Below are 18,402 nucleotides of genomic sequence, written 5' to 3' on the forward strand. Positions count from 1 at the left end.
AAAGAACTTAGAGCCTTCCCCATTACCCATTTCCCTTGCTTATGAGTAAACATTCATCTCAGAAATAAAGGCAGCAGGTTAGGTTAGAAGATATTAAAAGACTATGTGAGGCTTGTGGTGGTGGATTTATTTTTGTTTTTCTTTAAAAAGAAAATTATACATCAACTATTACATGTTACTATTAGATTCTCTTTTGGGAGAAGGGAAAAAGGTGCATGGATGGTTGTTCATTGAAAAGTAAAGGCAGGTCCACAGATTTCACTGTGATGTCTAATACTTATACCCAACTAGTAATGGAAAGCAGGAAACAAAAATTCAGTTACAGAAGATATGGACAGAACATTAAACTTCATACAGCAGATGTTATTCAGGAACAGTTAAGAACAGGAACAGGCAATTAATGAAGCTTCATGTGAATGATGCCTCTCCACTGCAAGGAAGTACTTATGGGACAAAATCATGCCCATACTACTGAAGAATTAGAAATAGAGAGAATAAACAATAAAATGAGTGAACAGTCATTCCAGGTACAGTTCCCTTATAGTAAGTGAAATAGAATTGCTTCACAGTGTGTTTATATTTGCAGTAAAGGACAAAGTAACATTTTGAATCTAACTTATGCCTTCTGCCACAGAATCAAAAAGTCTTCAGTAAAAACCATGTTGCCAAAATTAAATTAACAGTATTTGTTTATAAAAACAGAACCCCAAAGTCTGAAAAAATAAGTGATAATAGAAATAAATTAAAATGTTTTGTCCCCTACCACATTTCAGCATCTTTCCTCCACCAGCTTTCACTGCCACCTTCAATTAATTATTCTAGCAGTTTCTTTCTTACTGTTATATTCTACAATGGAAAATAAAGTCTAACATTCAAGGTCTAAATCTTCTGACACAGATTCAGACGTAGATGTTCCAAGTTATGACAACAGTGGAATCACTATCCTGCAAAAACAGAGCCCACATTAATCCAATAAAAGTTGTCTTCAATTACATGCCTCCTACCTGATCAAACTGAAGATCTTCACCTCTTTGAAGAGATCTGGACAAGAGCTTTTCCTGTTAAAAGAAAAACAAACATAATTTTCACAATGCAATTGACTGCTACAAAAGCTAGATTCCTTCTTTCTCAGTTATATTACAGAAAAAAGAAATAACTTCTAATGTAAATGTTTGCAGTATTTTTCAGCTAGAACCATTTCAGAAGATGTGAGGTGTACTCACAAAAACTAATTTGGTGGCTAAACAGTAATAACATTAGACTGACAAACAGAAGATGTCAAAGGCCTCTCCCAAACAACAGGGCCTACAGCAGTGTGCTCAACAGGGGTAGCTGGTGGTGGGTGCCATGTGTAACTCAGAAGGAAAGCCATCGCCATCTGAATTAACAAGTGTATTTATGTTCATATAAGGCAGCTCTTCTAAGTTACAATAATAAATTTTAAAATGTCTTCACAAAAGGCAGAGATAATTGTTCAGTGCATTTCTAATCCACTCTTTCCTTGAACTGCAATGAAAAATAAGTAGAAAACCTAGTACGAGAAAAAGGGAATGTTAATTATCACTTGCTTTACATCTGAAGTAAGTTTGTAAGGTACAGAAAAGTACTAGAATTTAATTATTACAATACTTATTGTTACCAGTATCATAAGACATACTGCTCTGCTAAAAGCAAAGTTAAATTATATTCTTGGCAAAATAATTTAGTGAGGATTAAAGCATTAAGGAAACAAAATACTCATGAAGTGTAATAGTAAACAGCAATTCTTACTAGTCACAGTGTAGAGTACCAAATTATACACTTAAAAGAAATTCAAGTTCTATACCTTGCTAGGGTAATATGGAAAGTAAAAAAAAAACCACACCAAAAAAAAAGAGAAAATAAGAAGGAGGAAGAAAAGAAGAAAAAAACAGAAGGAGAAAATAAAAGGAAAAAAGGGAAGAAAAGGGAAACAAAAAAGAACACTGAGTCCCACACACAGGCTCTGAGGGTCAATGATTTACAGTAAGCCAAGAGCAGCAGTAATGGCTTTAAGGGAACATGGAACACTACAAAGCAGTAAGATATAGAAAGATCTGATGAGCATTTCTTGCTATCATAACAAATTTTTCCCTACTCTTCACTTTATAATAGTATAAATAAGTCCAAAATGTTATCTTTGACAAGGAAAGTAGAAAAAGTACTCAGGGTAAGGAGTTAATAGCTCGCATGAGATTGCAGTAAAGCAAACAAAGAAGTTTTACGGAGCAAGGTGAGTCCAGTAGCAAGCTGGAAAAGCTGTTAGCTTGCCTGCTCTAGAATGTAAAAGGAGGCATCAGCAACACTGACAGCCAGTACTGCTCTCAACAGTTTGTGTCTGGGTTAGCACAAAGTAACTCAGTAGTTTAGTATGAGACAACACTCATGCTGTCAGGTTGTTGACAAAAACTTGGAAAGCTAACACTGCTTGGTGACAAGCACTTGCAAGGCTGCAAGAAACAGACTATATCTCAAACAGATAAAAATTCATACTGCATGCACCAGATCCAAGATTCCAAATGGCAGCTTATTTTTTATTGCCCTAATTGTAATCTTGAAAATACGACACAATTTCTGACATTTTCTGCTATGAATGCAGCTGCATTTGGTGCTCAAAAAGACACAATATCTGGCAAGTATTACAGCCTCTGAAAACTTGAATTCAACACTGCCCAGGTAAAAAGCATCTGCCTACTCTGAAAGTACAATTTGAAATAGTATAGATACCAATTCACAGGCCAACTTCACTTCCTATAATCCAAAGAAAGCCACTTAATTATCTAGGAAAACACTACCATTTATGTACACTTCCAGTATGCCCAAATAAATATCTTAAGAAGAAGGTGGTTTCAGGAAAATGCATTTAATATTCTGAAATAGCTCTATTTGTTGATCGACTGATTTATTAGTCAATGTTCCTTCACTGTGTATTCAAAAGCAAGGGGGGAAAGGTTTCATTTTCTTCTTTCAAATTCATATTATTTTACACGTAAAGTCTGTTCTAAATACTGTTATGAGAATTGACATTTTGAAGCTGATACTAAAAGCTCCAGAAACCGCTCGCAAAGTAGAATTCTCTTCTAACTAGCACTCCTCCTTCCCTTTTTTAATAAGGAAATGCCTACTGCAGGTGAATTCATGTTATCTGTACTATGCTTTTAGATAAACTGCACAAATAATTGTTATCTACAAAGCAGAAACACAAGAAACGTTCCACTCTAGACAAACACTGTATCATTGCTAAATAAGCTGAAGGAGAATAACTAGAAAACTATTTCCTGAGAAGACGGATAAGTGATTTTCCTGTAAAAAGATGGGAAAAGTCAGGTTTCTTAAGTCTTCTTAGGATATGACGCCTCAACATAACATATTTCCAACATAATACTACAAAACTATAGTACAGGTGAATAAACTGTGCGTTTATTATACCCATTGTATGTGTCTAAACCCAAACATTACTAAGGAAAAGAATATCAAATCAAAGAAGTGAAATAATAACCTGTAAGTCTTTAGGCAAAGAAGTTGAAAACCATGTCAATGGATAGCAAATTATTTTTAAGATAGTTCTGGAAGTTTAGCTTCCCTCACATAATCTACAATAATTGAGGTACTTCTGTACATGAATTGTTGATATATTTTTAAGAGTTTCAGTATCAGAAAGAATGAAGACCTTACAAGTTCATAACCCTCCCTATTATGTTTCCTCAGCACTAAGGATCTTAACTGTTAAAAGGTAAACATCACTGTAGTTAATGTAACACTGACCAAACAAAGCTGACATAACCAAACAATACTCTTGAACCCAGTCACAGGTTTATCAAGCCCTTTGAATTATTTGTATGGCTTTAAAATTTATTTTCTTATAATATCTTCTTTTACCTCTGCTTTGTCATGGCCCCAGTCATCTCATATGATTTACAAAAATCTATCCAACAGCATAACATAGAGGTTTGGAAACTTTAACTGAATTAATAATTTAACATTTATTTTCCTGGCTTCCTGAAGTTCAGCGAGAGATGAAAACAATGGGTCTACATTTATCTTTTACAAGTGAAATGAAAAAAACCCAACACTACTCCATTAGCCAAAGGGCAGTTTGCATCCATTGTGTACAGGAGAAATGTCAACATAAGGCAGGCAGCAGAGATCAGGATGTAGACAAACGTGTGTGTGCTGTGCAAACAACTGCACCCATGGAAAAAGGTACCACCTGTTGGCCCCTCTCCAGTATTCCCTGGCACCCATCCTCTGGTGGTTGGCACACCTCAGCAGGGTGGCTCGGGTGTACACAGCAAACTAGTGTACTTCTTTTGTCCTCTCAGCTGCAAGAAAGAAACCAGACAAGGGATGCTGCCTTGCCTCTTGCAGCTCACAGGCTGGGCAGCACCTGCATCCTTGCCCCAGTGGCAGTGCAGAGCACAAGAAGCACCGTGCTGAAGAGATGTGGTGTGCTGAACTGTACTTCAGACAAGCTTTTGAAAGCACCTAGAGAAGATCTGAAAAAGCGTATAGTGCTAGTCAGGGTTTTCATGATGGAATAAGATCGCCTGTATTTGCTACAGCTTTAAATACTCTTGCTAGTTTTGACTTAAACATGAGACAACTACAATTTGGTAAGTTAGCAGCTTACTAAACTAACTTGGCACCATGTTAAACTCTCTGCTTAAATTCTAACCATCCACATTGGCATGCACTTGACAAAATACAAAATAATGGAGTTTATCGCTAATCTTTTTCACTGGTATAGTTTATGTCACATTTGGGGAAGGCTGGTATCATTTCTCAGTGTCATCCTTGTCAGCTGAGAAAAGAGTATTTTTTAAGCAACAATACACTGCATTTGAGCCCTTTTTCCTTTAAAACTATATACTACTGCAAAGGATTTAGAATAATTGATTTTTTTAAACAAAGTGGGTTTATTTCATTTATTCACTAAAAGGATGATCTTCCTTCCTGTCATTACACTTACTACTTTAATCATTTATTTTAAGCATTTGCTGATAAGCTTTTTCTGTAACTTTGGAAACTCTTCAGGTATTACAATTTTGCAAGCAAAGAACTTTTAATTAAATTAGTAAAAGGAAAGTATGTAAGTAAATTTACAGCCAGAGAAACCGCTCAGTTACTTTTAAAAATCACAAGTCAGTTACTTCTAAATGAAACCCATACATCTAGCCAAAATTATACCATCCCCCCACACCCAGGTGCTGTGTTGATCTGCAGTTACTTTTTTATTTATTTATTTTTTAATTAATTTTTGGTCATCCACTGGCATGTTCATCTTGAAGTTTTAAAAATGTCTAGCTCCTAACTTTAATTGGCCTGGCTTCAAATTCTCTCTAACAGCTTCATCCAACAGCCTAGCTTAATCTAGCACATTAAAGATTTATGTAACACTATATATATATTCCAGATTTTTGTTTGTAGCCAAGTCATTCCACAAAATCAAATAACGCTAAAATGATAAAGGGCTTTCCTCTCTTCCATTAAGGTCTTTTTTCCAATCACAGTCAGTGCCTTTCCAGTGCCCCTTCACTCTTTTATCTTTTTTTTTTAAAATTTCATACACTAGAACTGAATATTCAATACTTTAATACAGAAATAAACCTTTTTTAGTACTTTTAGTATTTCCTTTCAGTGAGACACTTAAGGATTTCCTTCTACCTCTTTATGTTACATAGGCTCAGACTGTTTCACTTTTCCGCAGCTTTTGGTACCTCTTTTAATTTTCTCATTTTCTATATCGTCCTTCCTTTCCACCAATATAAAATAAGGAAAGCTGGTTATACATATAAATTACATTTGATTCCATTAAAATACATTTTGTTTAAAGGAATTCGGCTTAGCAAATGAACGCTGACAGAATTGTTTAAAACCTTCAGAAATGACTACTCTAGCCATATCATTTTCTTATTTTAACCCAAAGAATTTTATACATACTGTATACACACAAAATATTAATTTCAGAATCTTATTAGTAAAAGATTCTGACTAAGGTAGACTTCATGTAATCACCATAAAACCTCAGCAGACAACAGAGCTGGGAATCACTCTTTGAAAAGCGCATTATTTCATTAGTTTCATGGGGTTTCTAATTTCTAATCTGCCTGGTTGTGTCGATTTTGTATGATTAACAGATTTAAAAACATTTGTTTAATTAACAGTCAACAGTGTGGCAAGGAGACACAGCCTGGGATCGTTGTCAGAGGATTTATTTAATGTGGTCTAGGCGCAAGTGAACTCTAGGGCTATTATACTTACCTTGCTACCAGTATTCCACTTAGAAGATTTAATGCCAAACTATCTGTGTCTACAGAAAAAGCCCTCTTCAGCTTATCTCAGTTACAGACAGTCTGTGTCACTCTGGCCAAGCACCACCCTGCCAGTATGTTTAGCAGATGAATGGAAAAGGAGCTGAGGCAGCAGCATCTGGCACACAGATGGAGAGTGGAGCTACCGGCCTCTCCTGCCACAGCATCACCTCCCCCACAGCTCACCTCTCATTTCTTAGCCAGGTACTACTTCTGTGTCTCTTTTGCTACAAAGTTTCTGTGCTTTCTCAGGAAACCCTCCCGAATACATGACTCCTCTGGATGTCTCTAAGCAAAGAGACAAGCTATGTTTAAGTTGTAGGCTTGCCTGGTGCACAAAAACGTATGTATACTGAATAACTAAGTAGGTGCATATAAAGAAATGTTTCATTTCCTTCAGCTTTTGATCTACTAATGGCTGTAGTTGAAGATAATTCTATCAGTGACCCCACAAAACATGTTTAGCCCCATTTTTGTGTTCTTTTGGACCGCTTCTTAATAACATTTTTTCCTGAAGTTTCAAAACTGGGGCTCAAGTGCTCACATGCACTTCTGCACAGGAACACTTCAGAAAGCAGGAGTTCCAAATAGAAGCCTTCTGCAAGCTACAGTGTCTCACCTACTCAACAGATTTCCAAGTTGGAAAAAAAAAAAAAAGTTGGGTTTGTTGTGGGTTTTTTTCCCTCAGAGATTTCCAAATTAAAAGAGGTCCATTTATTTCAAGATCATGTAGTCTGGATGACCAACAGAATTTTGCATTTTTGCCTTATCTGCAATATATTCTGACTACTTTGGAAAACAAACCAAATGCAGGACAATTTCAAGGGATACTATGAAAAAAGGACTCACCAAAGGTTCAGCCATTACAAGTTCAATTTTCTTTTCAGCTTGAACAGCAAATTCAGCAAAGAGGCTTTTGATGACATACTCGCCAGGTTTGACATCTGGATCAATAGTAATGTTAGACATGATGATGCCTCTCTTCTCCCAGGTGGAAACAGCACTTGGAGAAACTCTACGTTTATTTACTCTGCTGGGTGGCGCGGAGGCTACAGAAAAAAAAAACAAACAAGAAAAACACCAAGCTATAAAGCAGAGCTTTTAAACACAATGCTGTTACTTTCCTGTTCATCACAGACACATTTTCACACAGTAAATTCTCTAAACCAGAAGAAGGAAATAACTAGTTGTAACATACAACAAGAATTTTTTTTGTTTGTTTTAATTATGTGGGAATTTCTACTCGAGTTGCATGAGGGTTTACAATGTAGTTCATTTCTGTTACTGATAAAATGCTCTATGATGACCATGATAAAGATTAGAGCTTTCAACATATGACTAAAAATTAAAAGGTTCAATGCAAAGGGTTACATGGAAAAAAGGGTTACAATATAGGGTCCCCCTATATTGTGAGAGGCATATGTTTGATTCCATTTTTATAGATCACACATGAAGTTCAAGTTTCTACTTGGTGTTCAAATATCTTCAAGAGAAATATTTCCTTGGCAGTTTATGTCAGTAAGCTGATTTTCCCAACAAGAATGCAAACCCTTTCTAGACATGTCATGCTAACTAATCTTCTTACACTCTCTAGTCATAAAAGTTTAAAGACTTGTTCCCTATAAGAAATATTAATTAATCAGTATAAATAATTCCAAATACATTAGTCTCATTTGCTAAGAATTAATGCTTTCACCTTTATACTGAAATTGTCATATATGAAATTTACATAGTTATCCACCTTTAATTTTATTTTTCTTCTTAAGTACTCATTTATCATCAAAGCTGCCAGCAATGTTAATTGTAGCACTGAAAATCATGTTTCAGAACACACTCACAACACATAACAATGAGAGTAAATAATTGCAATTCTTGTCTTGTACACTGTAAGTCAAAATAACTGTTGACATCTCTTAAAGATGATCCTGATGTACCCAAAGAGGTCTGATATTTCTCTAGCATATTCCATGACAGCAGAGGTTATTTTTTACCTGATACTAGGAATTGATATTAACAATTCTTATCTACTGATATTAAGATTTTATTTTCCTAAGACAGTCATAGTCTGAGCCTGGTTTCAGTCTATTTTATTGTATTACATCTCACAATTTGCTCAGGTAAGTTTTTTTCAGGCTTTTTGCAGGTAAAGTGTGAGGAGATGCACTTGGTCTATTTTGCTTAACTTGCCAATTTTTTTACATGTTCCCAATTTTTACATGTGCAAACCCTATTAGCTAAATATTATCCACAACTTTTAAACATTTTTTTTCAGTGTTCAATTTATTTATATTTATGAAAATACTGGTTGCCATGGAGACCAAACCTTTGGTATTTCACATCTGCTCAAGTTTGAGTCTCTGCCATTTATCATTTCTTCTCTCAATTTAGAAATATATCTTATGTAACATATTGCAACTTCCTCAACTTCCATTGAAATGTATCATTTATCAAATGCATTAGTGAAGTGAGCAATTCTGCAGGAGTGAAAACTGAACCTCCCCCGCCAGCTACCTTCTCTTCTAATCAAAAAGGAAGGTTACCTTGCATAATGTTGGGAGTACTACATATGTCCTGGTTTTTTCTCTATGTTAATGTACAAACTTGCTGTTTCCTTGGAGGAATGTATAGTTTTTCCTGTACATAAACTGCAGTATGCCTTCTTCGAGGCTGGAAGGACTTGCCAAGGTGACACAACTGAGTCCCCAGGATCTGGGGGTAACACCAGAACAACACACAAACACCGCACATGCCATAAAACATTTCTGAACATCCTCAAACACTTCAGTCTAGCACTCTGATCTCATTAACAGAGATCCTAAAAGACACAGAAAAGCATGTCCCACATAGCCCAGGCAACAAGACATCACAGACACTGCTATGACTAGATCCCCACAGTGGAAGTTCACTAGATGGAAGTACACAAAGCATTAAGAAACAGAACAAAGTACATGCTGCAAAAGAAAAATGACAACTCAAAACATCTAATTTCAAAGAAAATTCTTTCTCATCCCACATCTGATGATTGGCTCATCCCTCAGTACAGAAGCATAAATGTGTCAGGCATTTTAAAAATATTTCACTTCTTTACAATGTCTACATTCTCCAGCAACTGTACTCTTGTCATCCTTAAGACCCAATTCTTCCAAAGGCAGCCCAGGAAACAAGGGAGATGCGTTGTGTGTCAAGAACGAGAGCACAGAGGTTTGAGAAGAGGTGAAAAGAAGGAATATATCCTTCCCTGCCATAGCAGGTAAGAAACAGAAATATCAGCTATGAGATAGGCAAAACAGAAAAATGCTTCAACATAGAGATTTTGAACAACTCTCCTTTCATCTCCATCTGTAGATAAACAAAATAAAAATTTGAGTAGTTAATGACCCATAACAGATATCACACATTTCTAAACAGGCAGTTGCTTCTATCCTAAATATGAGAGTTTGTAAGAAAGCTTTAGTTTTTTTCTGATCAACAGACAAATTGGATTCTCTTATTTTAAATCACAAATTGAAGCAAACAGACTGGAAAGACATGAGAGGGTTTAAATCTCCTTTTTAACATCATTAGCTATGTCTGATCAGAAGAAACTTAGCAAAGCAGCTGCTCCAGCTCATTCTAGACTTACCTACTGGAGTATGCCATAATCCTCCCATTATCCAGATGGAAGGGAATATGCCAGAGTTCCAATTCATTCCCACTCCTGAAGAGTGAGAAGCTGATACTCACCAGTTGTTTTCACTCTATAGAGAAACTAAGAAAGACTATTGTGCTCCTTAATTTAAAACTATATTTAGATTTACTTTAAGTCTTAGTAGTGTGTTTACACAATACACTTCTATCTTCAGTTTTCAAAATATCACCTTCAAAAAGTCGCTGTCATTTAAGAATCAAGAAAACATTGACAGTCAATTATCTTTGAAATACTATCTTTACTTCATGTTAGTAAATTAATCTTCAGTAAGGGACCATCTTAGTGTGTTAACTTTCAAAACTATAAAACAGTTTCTCTCACTAAGGATGAAACCCCAAGGTTGTCTACACTGATCTAAACCCAGGCAAATCCTCTCCCCAGGCTCATGGGACATCATAAGGAATGGGTAAACTGGACAAAAATCTAACGTTGGCAAGAAAAAAAGAAGCAACTAGACTACAACCCAACTAGCTCCCATAAGTGCTGCAGAAATTTCAGTGCAAGGCAGAGTGCGTGACCATGAAGCCAAAGAAATGTGGTGACAGGACAGCCTTAGATCCACCAGCAATGCCACGGACCCCACTCCTCAGCTACAGTTTCACACAGCCCCCTTCAGATGGCATAAGCTGCAGTTCTGTTGAGGGATGCAATCCCTCCCAACCACCTCACTCCCTGTACCACCCTCCTCCTGTGCAAGCAAACACAAGTGTGCAGCTGTGCAATGAACTGAACTGGAAAAGCAGCATGAGTGTTAATTATTGTCCCCACATTAATTTGACACCATCAGTTGTACAATGCACATACCACACATACATGTGAGCCAGCACAAAGAGGAGAGTTAATATAGGAACAAGAACTGCCTTCTTACTCTTCCAGCAGCAAAACAGAGTCAAAGCTATCCTACAGTCATATGTGTTCCTAATCTAAGTGTTCACATGCAGAAACTCTTCAGGTAGTAATAAACCTATCCTCATAAAAAAACAAGGGAAAGCTGTCAAACTGAAGCAATTATGAACACTGCCACAAGAGTATTACAAATATCTTAGTTTTGCTAAAACGCCAGAGTATGCAAAAGGCAGAAAAAATTACTAGAATGTACTTCCATCCATGAACTTGCTGAGGACTCTAATTCATGAGAGCAATAATGGTTCACATTAATGACCCTTGCCTTGCATATGCCAATGTTCATGGTTTTATCTGCTTTGTAAAACTACTAAGTTAGTTAAGCACACACAGAAAACAAACATGCAGGAGGGAAAACAGGAGGGAGCCTGACAGTGTTTAATATGAAGATATATAACAGTTCCTAAGAGAAAAGTCAAAATCTATAATTGGATTTCTTAACTAGGTCAAACAACAATATTATTTAGTATAATTATGTTCAGTGGGATTCATTTACTCATGAAGCTGCAATCAATAACATTGTAGGAAGGGTCTATGTGGATTTTAAATATGTTTAATGGGAAAAAAAAATCTCATTACAGGACAGGATTAAGTAATTTCTGCTACTCTTTGCCATCACAGTATAAGCCATTCTTTACTCTTAGCTGCCACCGAAAATGTTTCAAACATTGTTTTGAATCTTCAAAACATGGACTATTCTACAGAACTTCAGATGAAATCTGGAACCAGAAACCATACCACTTGCAACACTTCAAAACTAAAAAACTATTTTCATAAATCACTTGAAAACAGTGAACATTATTCACTTGAAACAATATCCTGTTTGTTTGCTCTGATGTGAGCTACTGCTACGTGGGAAATCTGGGAGCAAGTGCAGTAAGGAAATCTTTGTTAAACAGTATTGTTTGGTTGCTAAGGCCACACCAAATTGTTTGGATAGTTGCAAGGAACAGTAAAACAATACAAAGGATAATTAGACAGACAACACACTCCTAGGTCAAAGGCAACACGCCCTGATGTATGCTAAATGAGAAACAAAGTTGTTTCATGTTAAACACAAGTGTCCAGAACCAGGAAAGGTTATTTGACACCAAATCTGGTATTAAATAATACTATTTTTATCAGCCTGCTTCTCTCTGCATAGCCCAAATGCACCAAGTATTTGAGGATATAAGGAGCGTCCTATTTACCAATGAGACTATTCAGGATTCAAATACGCCAAGTGGGCATCGAAAGCCAACAAACACACCCCAGCCTCTGCCAGTTGATGAGTCCATTTTACTTCATAGCTAATACAAAACAATGAGTTTTAGCTTTCATACGTATTTTTGGGTACTACTTTACACTCAGCTGAGTGTTGGCACTTCATATGTTCTTTAAATAGTATTTTCTAAGTTAGTCTTGTTTTTTGCTTTAACTGAAATTTGCTTTCAGTTGCTGCTGCTTCTCAGGAAGTTGAAATGGTCAGACAAGCAAAACTTCTATCACCTCTTTAAAGATATCTGAAAATCCATCTAGAATTATTTTATGCATTTTTAAAATAAAGTATCCAACTATAAAATAAGCATACTCAACACGCTTTTGAGGGGCCTCCATAATTTTCATCAAGCAGATTATATTCTTGGTTGCTATTTTTAATTCATTGCTAAAGCAGTAGATAATTTTAGACAGCTCACCTTTAACAATTAAGTTTTTTACTATTATTTTTGCAGCATGTGTACTTTCACAGGTACTCTATATTTCCTGTGATACTTGTTGCAGATTAAGGCTTGAATGTCCAACTGACAATAAGAAAATTTCCAAAGACTAAAAATATTATGTGTGGTTACTTAAAGGATTTTTAATTAATCTCCTTGTCTTCTACTCTGATAACATCTAGAACATGTTATCCTGCCTCACAGAAGTGATATTAATATACATGGAAACGTATCTGTAGTGATTGTTAGTGTTTCATAACAAATCTTTAGTTATTTTACCAAAGGAATCATTTTTTCCTAATAAAGATGTCAATGTTCAAAAGAGACAGCAACCTATCCAGAATCATCCCAACAAATTATGAGCAGAACCCAAATGTTAAATCTAGGTTTCCTGTGTCCCAGACCAGCCATCTGTTTTCTAGAACAGACAACTTCTTCAGAAACTTTATCAGTATTTCACAATTCTAAAATTCCTGTTGATCATCAGTTTTCTATGTTTCCAAAGTCCTCTTACTTCTACCAATGAAAAAAATCTTATGACTTGAATGATCAAGAAATGGTGAACAGCTTTATGAGCACAGTGAAGTTCAACATATACTGCTCTAACAACTGGTGCACATTCCAGATCTCAGCCTCCAACCTACAGACAAATATAAAAAAAGAGCCATTCTGACTAATATTTCTTGGATTTGCTTTCGGAGTGTTGATGGGAGGATGCAGTTGCTATCCTTGATCCAGGTAGTTTACCTGGGTTGCTGAAGCATGGTGACAGCACATCAGACCAGCCAGGTCTACTTTACTGGGTATTGTCCAAAGTATGTAACACTACCAATCACTGCATGAAGCCTGTCCATAAGCTGGATTCATCTCTGCCCTACCAGCTCCAGCTGTACTGAATCCCTGCTGACCTCATGCTCAGCCAGCACCACAGCACACGTGGCTCTCGCTGGTTTCTTGGTTCACCAGCATCACACAAGTGCTGGAGTCACCAGTCATTGCAGAGATGGTGGATACTTCTGCATTACACTGCATTTATCCAGACTTTCCCCTTTATTTCATTAACACTCATTTACCAGCAAGATGTTACTAACCTTAAACTGTACTAAGAGATTACAATAAAAGAGAAGACATTGCAAACCTGTAAAACATATACTCATTTTAAGCACATCTGATTATATACAAATGCTATTCTGATTTTTTTCAGTCATATAAATTACTCTCAATAATGTGCTTAGATGGACCAAGACAATGAGTTTCTGCTCAAGACCATTTTTTGAGGCATTCTTAGAAGGTGCTTAAAAAAACCCATACCCAATACAAATATTAATCTTGATACTGGTATGAAAAAGTGAAAGTGAAGGGACAGGCACAGCAGGCTCCTGAAAATACAGCCATGTCACTTTACAACATAACCTAAATAACGTGAATAAAACCCACAGCTGTTGGCAGTGAAATTAAATATCTATTAAGGGCCACTGACCACACATTTTCATAGTGTGATACCTAGATATTCCTTTGCTTTACATAAAACACACCTACTGATTGGTAACACCACAAATACAGATACAGTGGTAGAAACAGAAATCAGTCCAAATACATTAGAATATACATGACCAAAAAAACGAACCTGCTCTTTCTCCCCTATTTCTCATACCTTAATCTGGATATATAGTTCTTGATGAACAAACATATTATTTTCAATTCAGACCACATGACTCACTTATCCAGCAACATGAGCTATGGAATTCTCTCCTACTTCTATGTTTGCAGTATACAGTGAATTTTCTTTGGAAGATGTTTAACAAAGACTATGGTTCCACATTTGTCCAATTACACTACATGAACAGTCAAAGAAGGACTATTATCTCATTAACAGGCCATATGGACTAAGCCCAGACTGCAAATCCTTACTCACCTCTCTCTCTCTCATTTACTAATTTTAAGTGATTTTGATGAAACTAATTAAATAACCAGCAATAGTAGCTGGTACTTCTGTCATGCATTTATGATTTGTCACATGTTTGTAAGACGAATGGATTACCTACCTGAGAAGATGAAACAGGTTTACAACTGGCTTAATTCAGCAATATGGTTCAGCGTAAGGTTTGTAAAGCCAAGTCAAACCTTTCAGTGAAGAGGAAGTTATATGTGTATTGATAACTTCCCCCCATGTCTAAATCAGAACTTATATTTTACTTCTGCAGTAGAAACACTTCCCTATTGACAATTTATCTATGGAGATTCAGATATGTTTATATTCATTTTAGCTGAACTCTGGAACAAAGAAACATAAATGAATGCTGCATCAATAAACAGAAGATAAATTTATTTCAACAAGTAGCTAATTAACCATATGGCTGTAACATGAAGGATACCCAGAGAGAGAATACAGAAAGTCTTTTTGAGTTTATTGTGGGAACTGGTACTACAACAGCTGAGCTTTCATTTGGACAAAAAAAAAAACAACAAACCACAGAACAAAAACTTCACAGAAATCTTTTGAGTTTTATCACGAAGATTAGTTTTCTACCCCAACAAACCTGAACATCCTTTCTTTACAGAAAGTTGACTCAACTTAGAGAGCAGCTGCTATATTGTCTAGCTACAAGTACTCACATGAAGCTTGTTTTCTCCTTTCAAAACCTCTGAAAAAACAGGCAAGAATAGTAATAAATACGTTACTTCCTGCCAACACAACAATACAGCAGAAATTCGAAGGCATAAAACGCTTATCTGGCAATATCCAGTTTTCTAGGTATCTGGGTCAGATTACAATCCCTTAGCAGTCTTGCTGCTACAAATGATCCTCAAATTTGAAGCTTTGCCGTATAACTTATGACACATAGTTATGTTCTTCCAAAGATTCAGCAGTCTTTTTCCCCACTCCTGTTAATATCTCTGATAATTTCATTCTTAAACTGTGATTTTCAGATTTTCCTTTGGCATAATGTTTTCTAGAAATGTAACCAGTCTCCCATAAGGGAAAAAATGAAAGAGAAGTACTTTTCACTAATATAGCATCAAACTTAGAAGTGATATTTTTGTTATTAAAAAAACCAACCAGCCAACCAAACCCCAAACATTTAAGTTTAGAAGACATTTTCTCCTCCATCTTTTCTGTTGTCTGAGATGTATGAATGTCTGTGAACATTGTCTGACATGTATGAAGTGAGTTTCCCGTGTGACAAACACAGAAAGTCTTTGAAAGGTCTCTTTCCCTTCTGAAGTCCTCCTCACCATAATCTTCTGGAGATGTTTTGCTATATTCTCTGCCATGTTGCACCTTTTCCCCTTTTTCATACTAGTATTCAGGCACTCTTTGAGGAATTATTGTGAAAAGAACAAGACATTCTTCTTGTCTAGCTGCTTTAATGGCTGAGCAAACTCTAACCAGCAAACACTCCAGTCCCTGTACGAGACTTCATCTCTTGTAGTCCCTTCGCTACTTCAAAAAGTCTCAAATTAAAATAGGTATATAATTTCCTCCCTGAAACTCTAGAACAGACAGAAAGATAAAATAAATTACAGAGATAAAATCAGGAAAATACTTTTAAATACTTATTTTGCCTAAATTCAGACACATGAGAAGAGAGAAACTGGGCTATGAATTTCTCCAAGTAAATCCTACTGGCTTTGCCACTACGGACTATGGTAGTTATTTCTCTTATCTTTATACATAGGTGAGAAGTACCAACTCCACAAAATGTTCTTTCTAAACCTCCATCCTCATACTGTATGTAGAGAACCTGTTTCTCCACAGAACTGGCACTGAACACGATAAACAACAGCCATGTGCATAATGTACAATCAACTAAATCAGATGAATGAGTATTTTATATTGACAGAAGAACACACAAATACTTTTATTAAGAAATTTAATGATTGAAAAAGAAGTCAGCTCTGATTTAATGATTGAAAAAGAGGTCAGGATAGTGTCATGATATCCAGGGCAGTCAGTCAGAAATAGACTATTAGTCGTTATTGGGCTCCCTCTGTCTACTGACAATGCTGGATTTGACAGCAGCAAAGGTTGCTGGAAGCTACAGTCTCAAAGACATTGCTGAAGCTCATCTGATCTCTAGTGCTGTGTAATTCTAACTTAGTATGGGATGACAGGGCAGAATGTCCTACCTATGGTGCAAGCGACTACCACAGCAAACAACAAATTTAAAATAAAATTTAAAAAAAAAACCACAAAGATGAACTTAAGACAAATTTTACATATTCACATTTAAAAAAAATCCTTAAGAACTTAACAGTTAGGACATATATGGGAAATACTGGTTGAAATTGCTATGAGCATATGCAAAAAGTACAACTCATTATGTGACTCACTTTACAGAGCCTTCTATGGTAGACCATGCACGTAGATTATTATCAGACAGGAAAAAAAGAAAAATTAAAAAGTAATTTTGATAGCACAAGATGCCAAAAGACCAAACCATACACACTGGAAAACAATGTGATACAGCACAAAAACTGGAGACGGAAGAGGAAATCAGTTTGAACTCAATTGTCTCAAGTCCTACCCAGTCACTCTTGATTATGGCATGCCATCAGGAAATCCTGACTATTAAAGTGTCAGACCATTAAAAATGTAGCTTATGTAATTCCTCTTCTAGAACAATTGCCAGAATAAAAAACCTCTTCAGATAAAATATTTTAATTAAAAATCATATTTTGCATTTCATAAAAATCTTTACTTAGAAAGAAGTGAGATTTATTTAATAGCATACTTCCAAACTACTAATATATTTAACATGTTTTGATTCACTGTCAGAAAGCTGCTCCCATGATGCAAGATCAGCTTAAAAGAATGTAAAGGATAAGTCTCATCTGTCCACCACCTAGAACACAATCCGTCACATATGGAAGCAGGACAATGGCAGGAATATAAAGGTTCAGGGCTATAAGTTAAATTCTCAGTGGTAGTTTTCAGAAATGCTTTTACTGTCCTGAGGTTTTATACAACTGTAGCTTTCAATTCAATTTAAGGCTGCATGTATAATAAAGCAAGTTCGACTTAATATATGAATTTCTGCTGGAAAACAGTTCTGTAATCAAGCTGCAAACTTCATAGAGAAACGATACCAACTCAAGCACACACCTGTTACCCACTGTCTCCTTTCCCAGTAGACCTTGTGATGACTTAACATGACCCTACTGTCCAATTACTTTGCACTGCACCAGCAAAGTATGTAGATATGAATCCTGGTATCTCAGTTTCCTTCAAAAGACTGAACTATAACAACTGAGCACATATAACCACCAAAGTTCACTAATTTACAAATTTTGCATTCTCTCAAAAAAATAACCACATAAACATAAAAAAACCCTGAGGTTGTTTCTTTACCTCCTATCCTCAACATTAGGCTCCTACAGCATTGCAAGTCATACCTTCAGTAATGATACAAATTCAGAAGAAATTCTATTCCAGTATGATTAAATTGCCAAAAATAAGCTTACAGTACTAATTTTAAAGGGTAGTGTCTGATGCTTATTTCTTATTTAGCTTTATTACTGCAACAGGCACAAAGATTTCAATTTCCCATTGAATATGGAGAGCAAGGATAGAACTGCATAACATTGGTTCATTCTGTTAGTTCTTCTGATCCACCTGCACTTTGGAAAATGTAAAACAAGCCACCACTAAGTCTCAGCCAGTAGTATTCCCTGGCTTTCATGGGGACCTATAAGCTCAGGGTCATCACCATACCATTCATAGTTATCATGGTTTTAGATGGTACTGTGCATTCATGTAATGGCAGAGAGGCCATAACTCATA

General features: G+C 36.0%; 1 protein-coding gene across 11 annotated transcripts in view; it reads right to left on the reverse strand.

The window, feature by feature from the left end:
* Nucleotides 1–18,402, reverse strand: part of FRYL (FRY like transcription coactivator) — a 159,854-nt gene that overhangs the window by 87,173 nt on the left and 54,279 nt on the right. For all 11 annotated transcript variants that reach the window (XM_051789874.1, XM_051789872.1, XM_051789875.1 and 8 more), the window contains 2 exons: nucleotides 7,179–7,378; nucleotides 1,005–1,058 (listed from right to left, as the gene is read on the reverse strand). In XM_051789874.1, the coding sequence (XP_051645834.1) occupies nucleotides 1,005–1,058; nucleotides 7,179–7,298 (174 nt within the window). In that variant the 5' untranslated portion in view covers nucleotides 7,299–7,378. The remainder of the gene's footprint in view (nucleotides 1–1,004; nucleotides 1,059–7,178; nucleotides 7,379–18,402) is intronic.

This window comes from Manacus candei, unplaced genomic scaffold (assembly GCF_025592945.1).
Source record: "Manacus candei isolate 608988 ecotype Guabito, Panama unplaced genomic scaffold, ASM2559294v1 h1tg000028l, whole genome shotgun sequence".
Lineage (NCBI taxonomy): Eukaryota > Metazoa > Chordata > Aves > Passeriformes > Pipridae > Manacus > Manacus candei.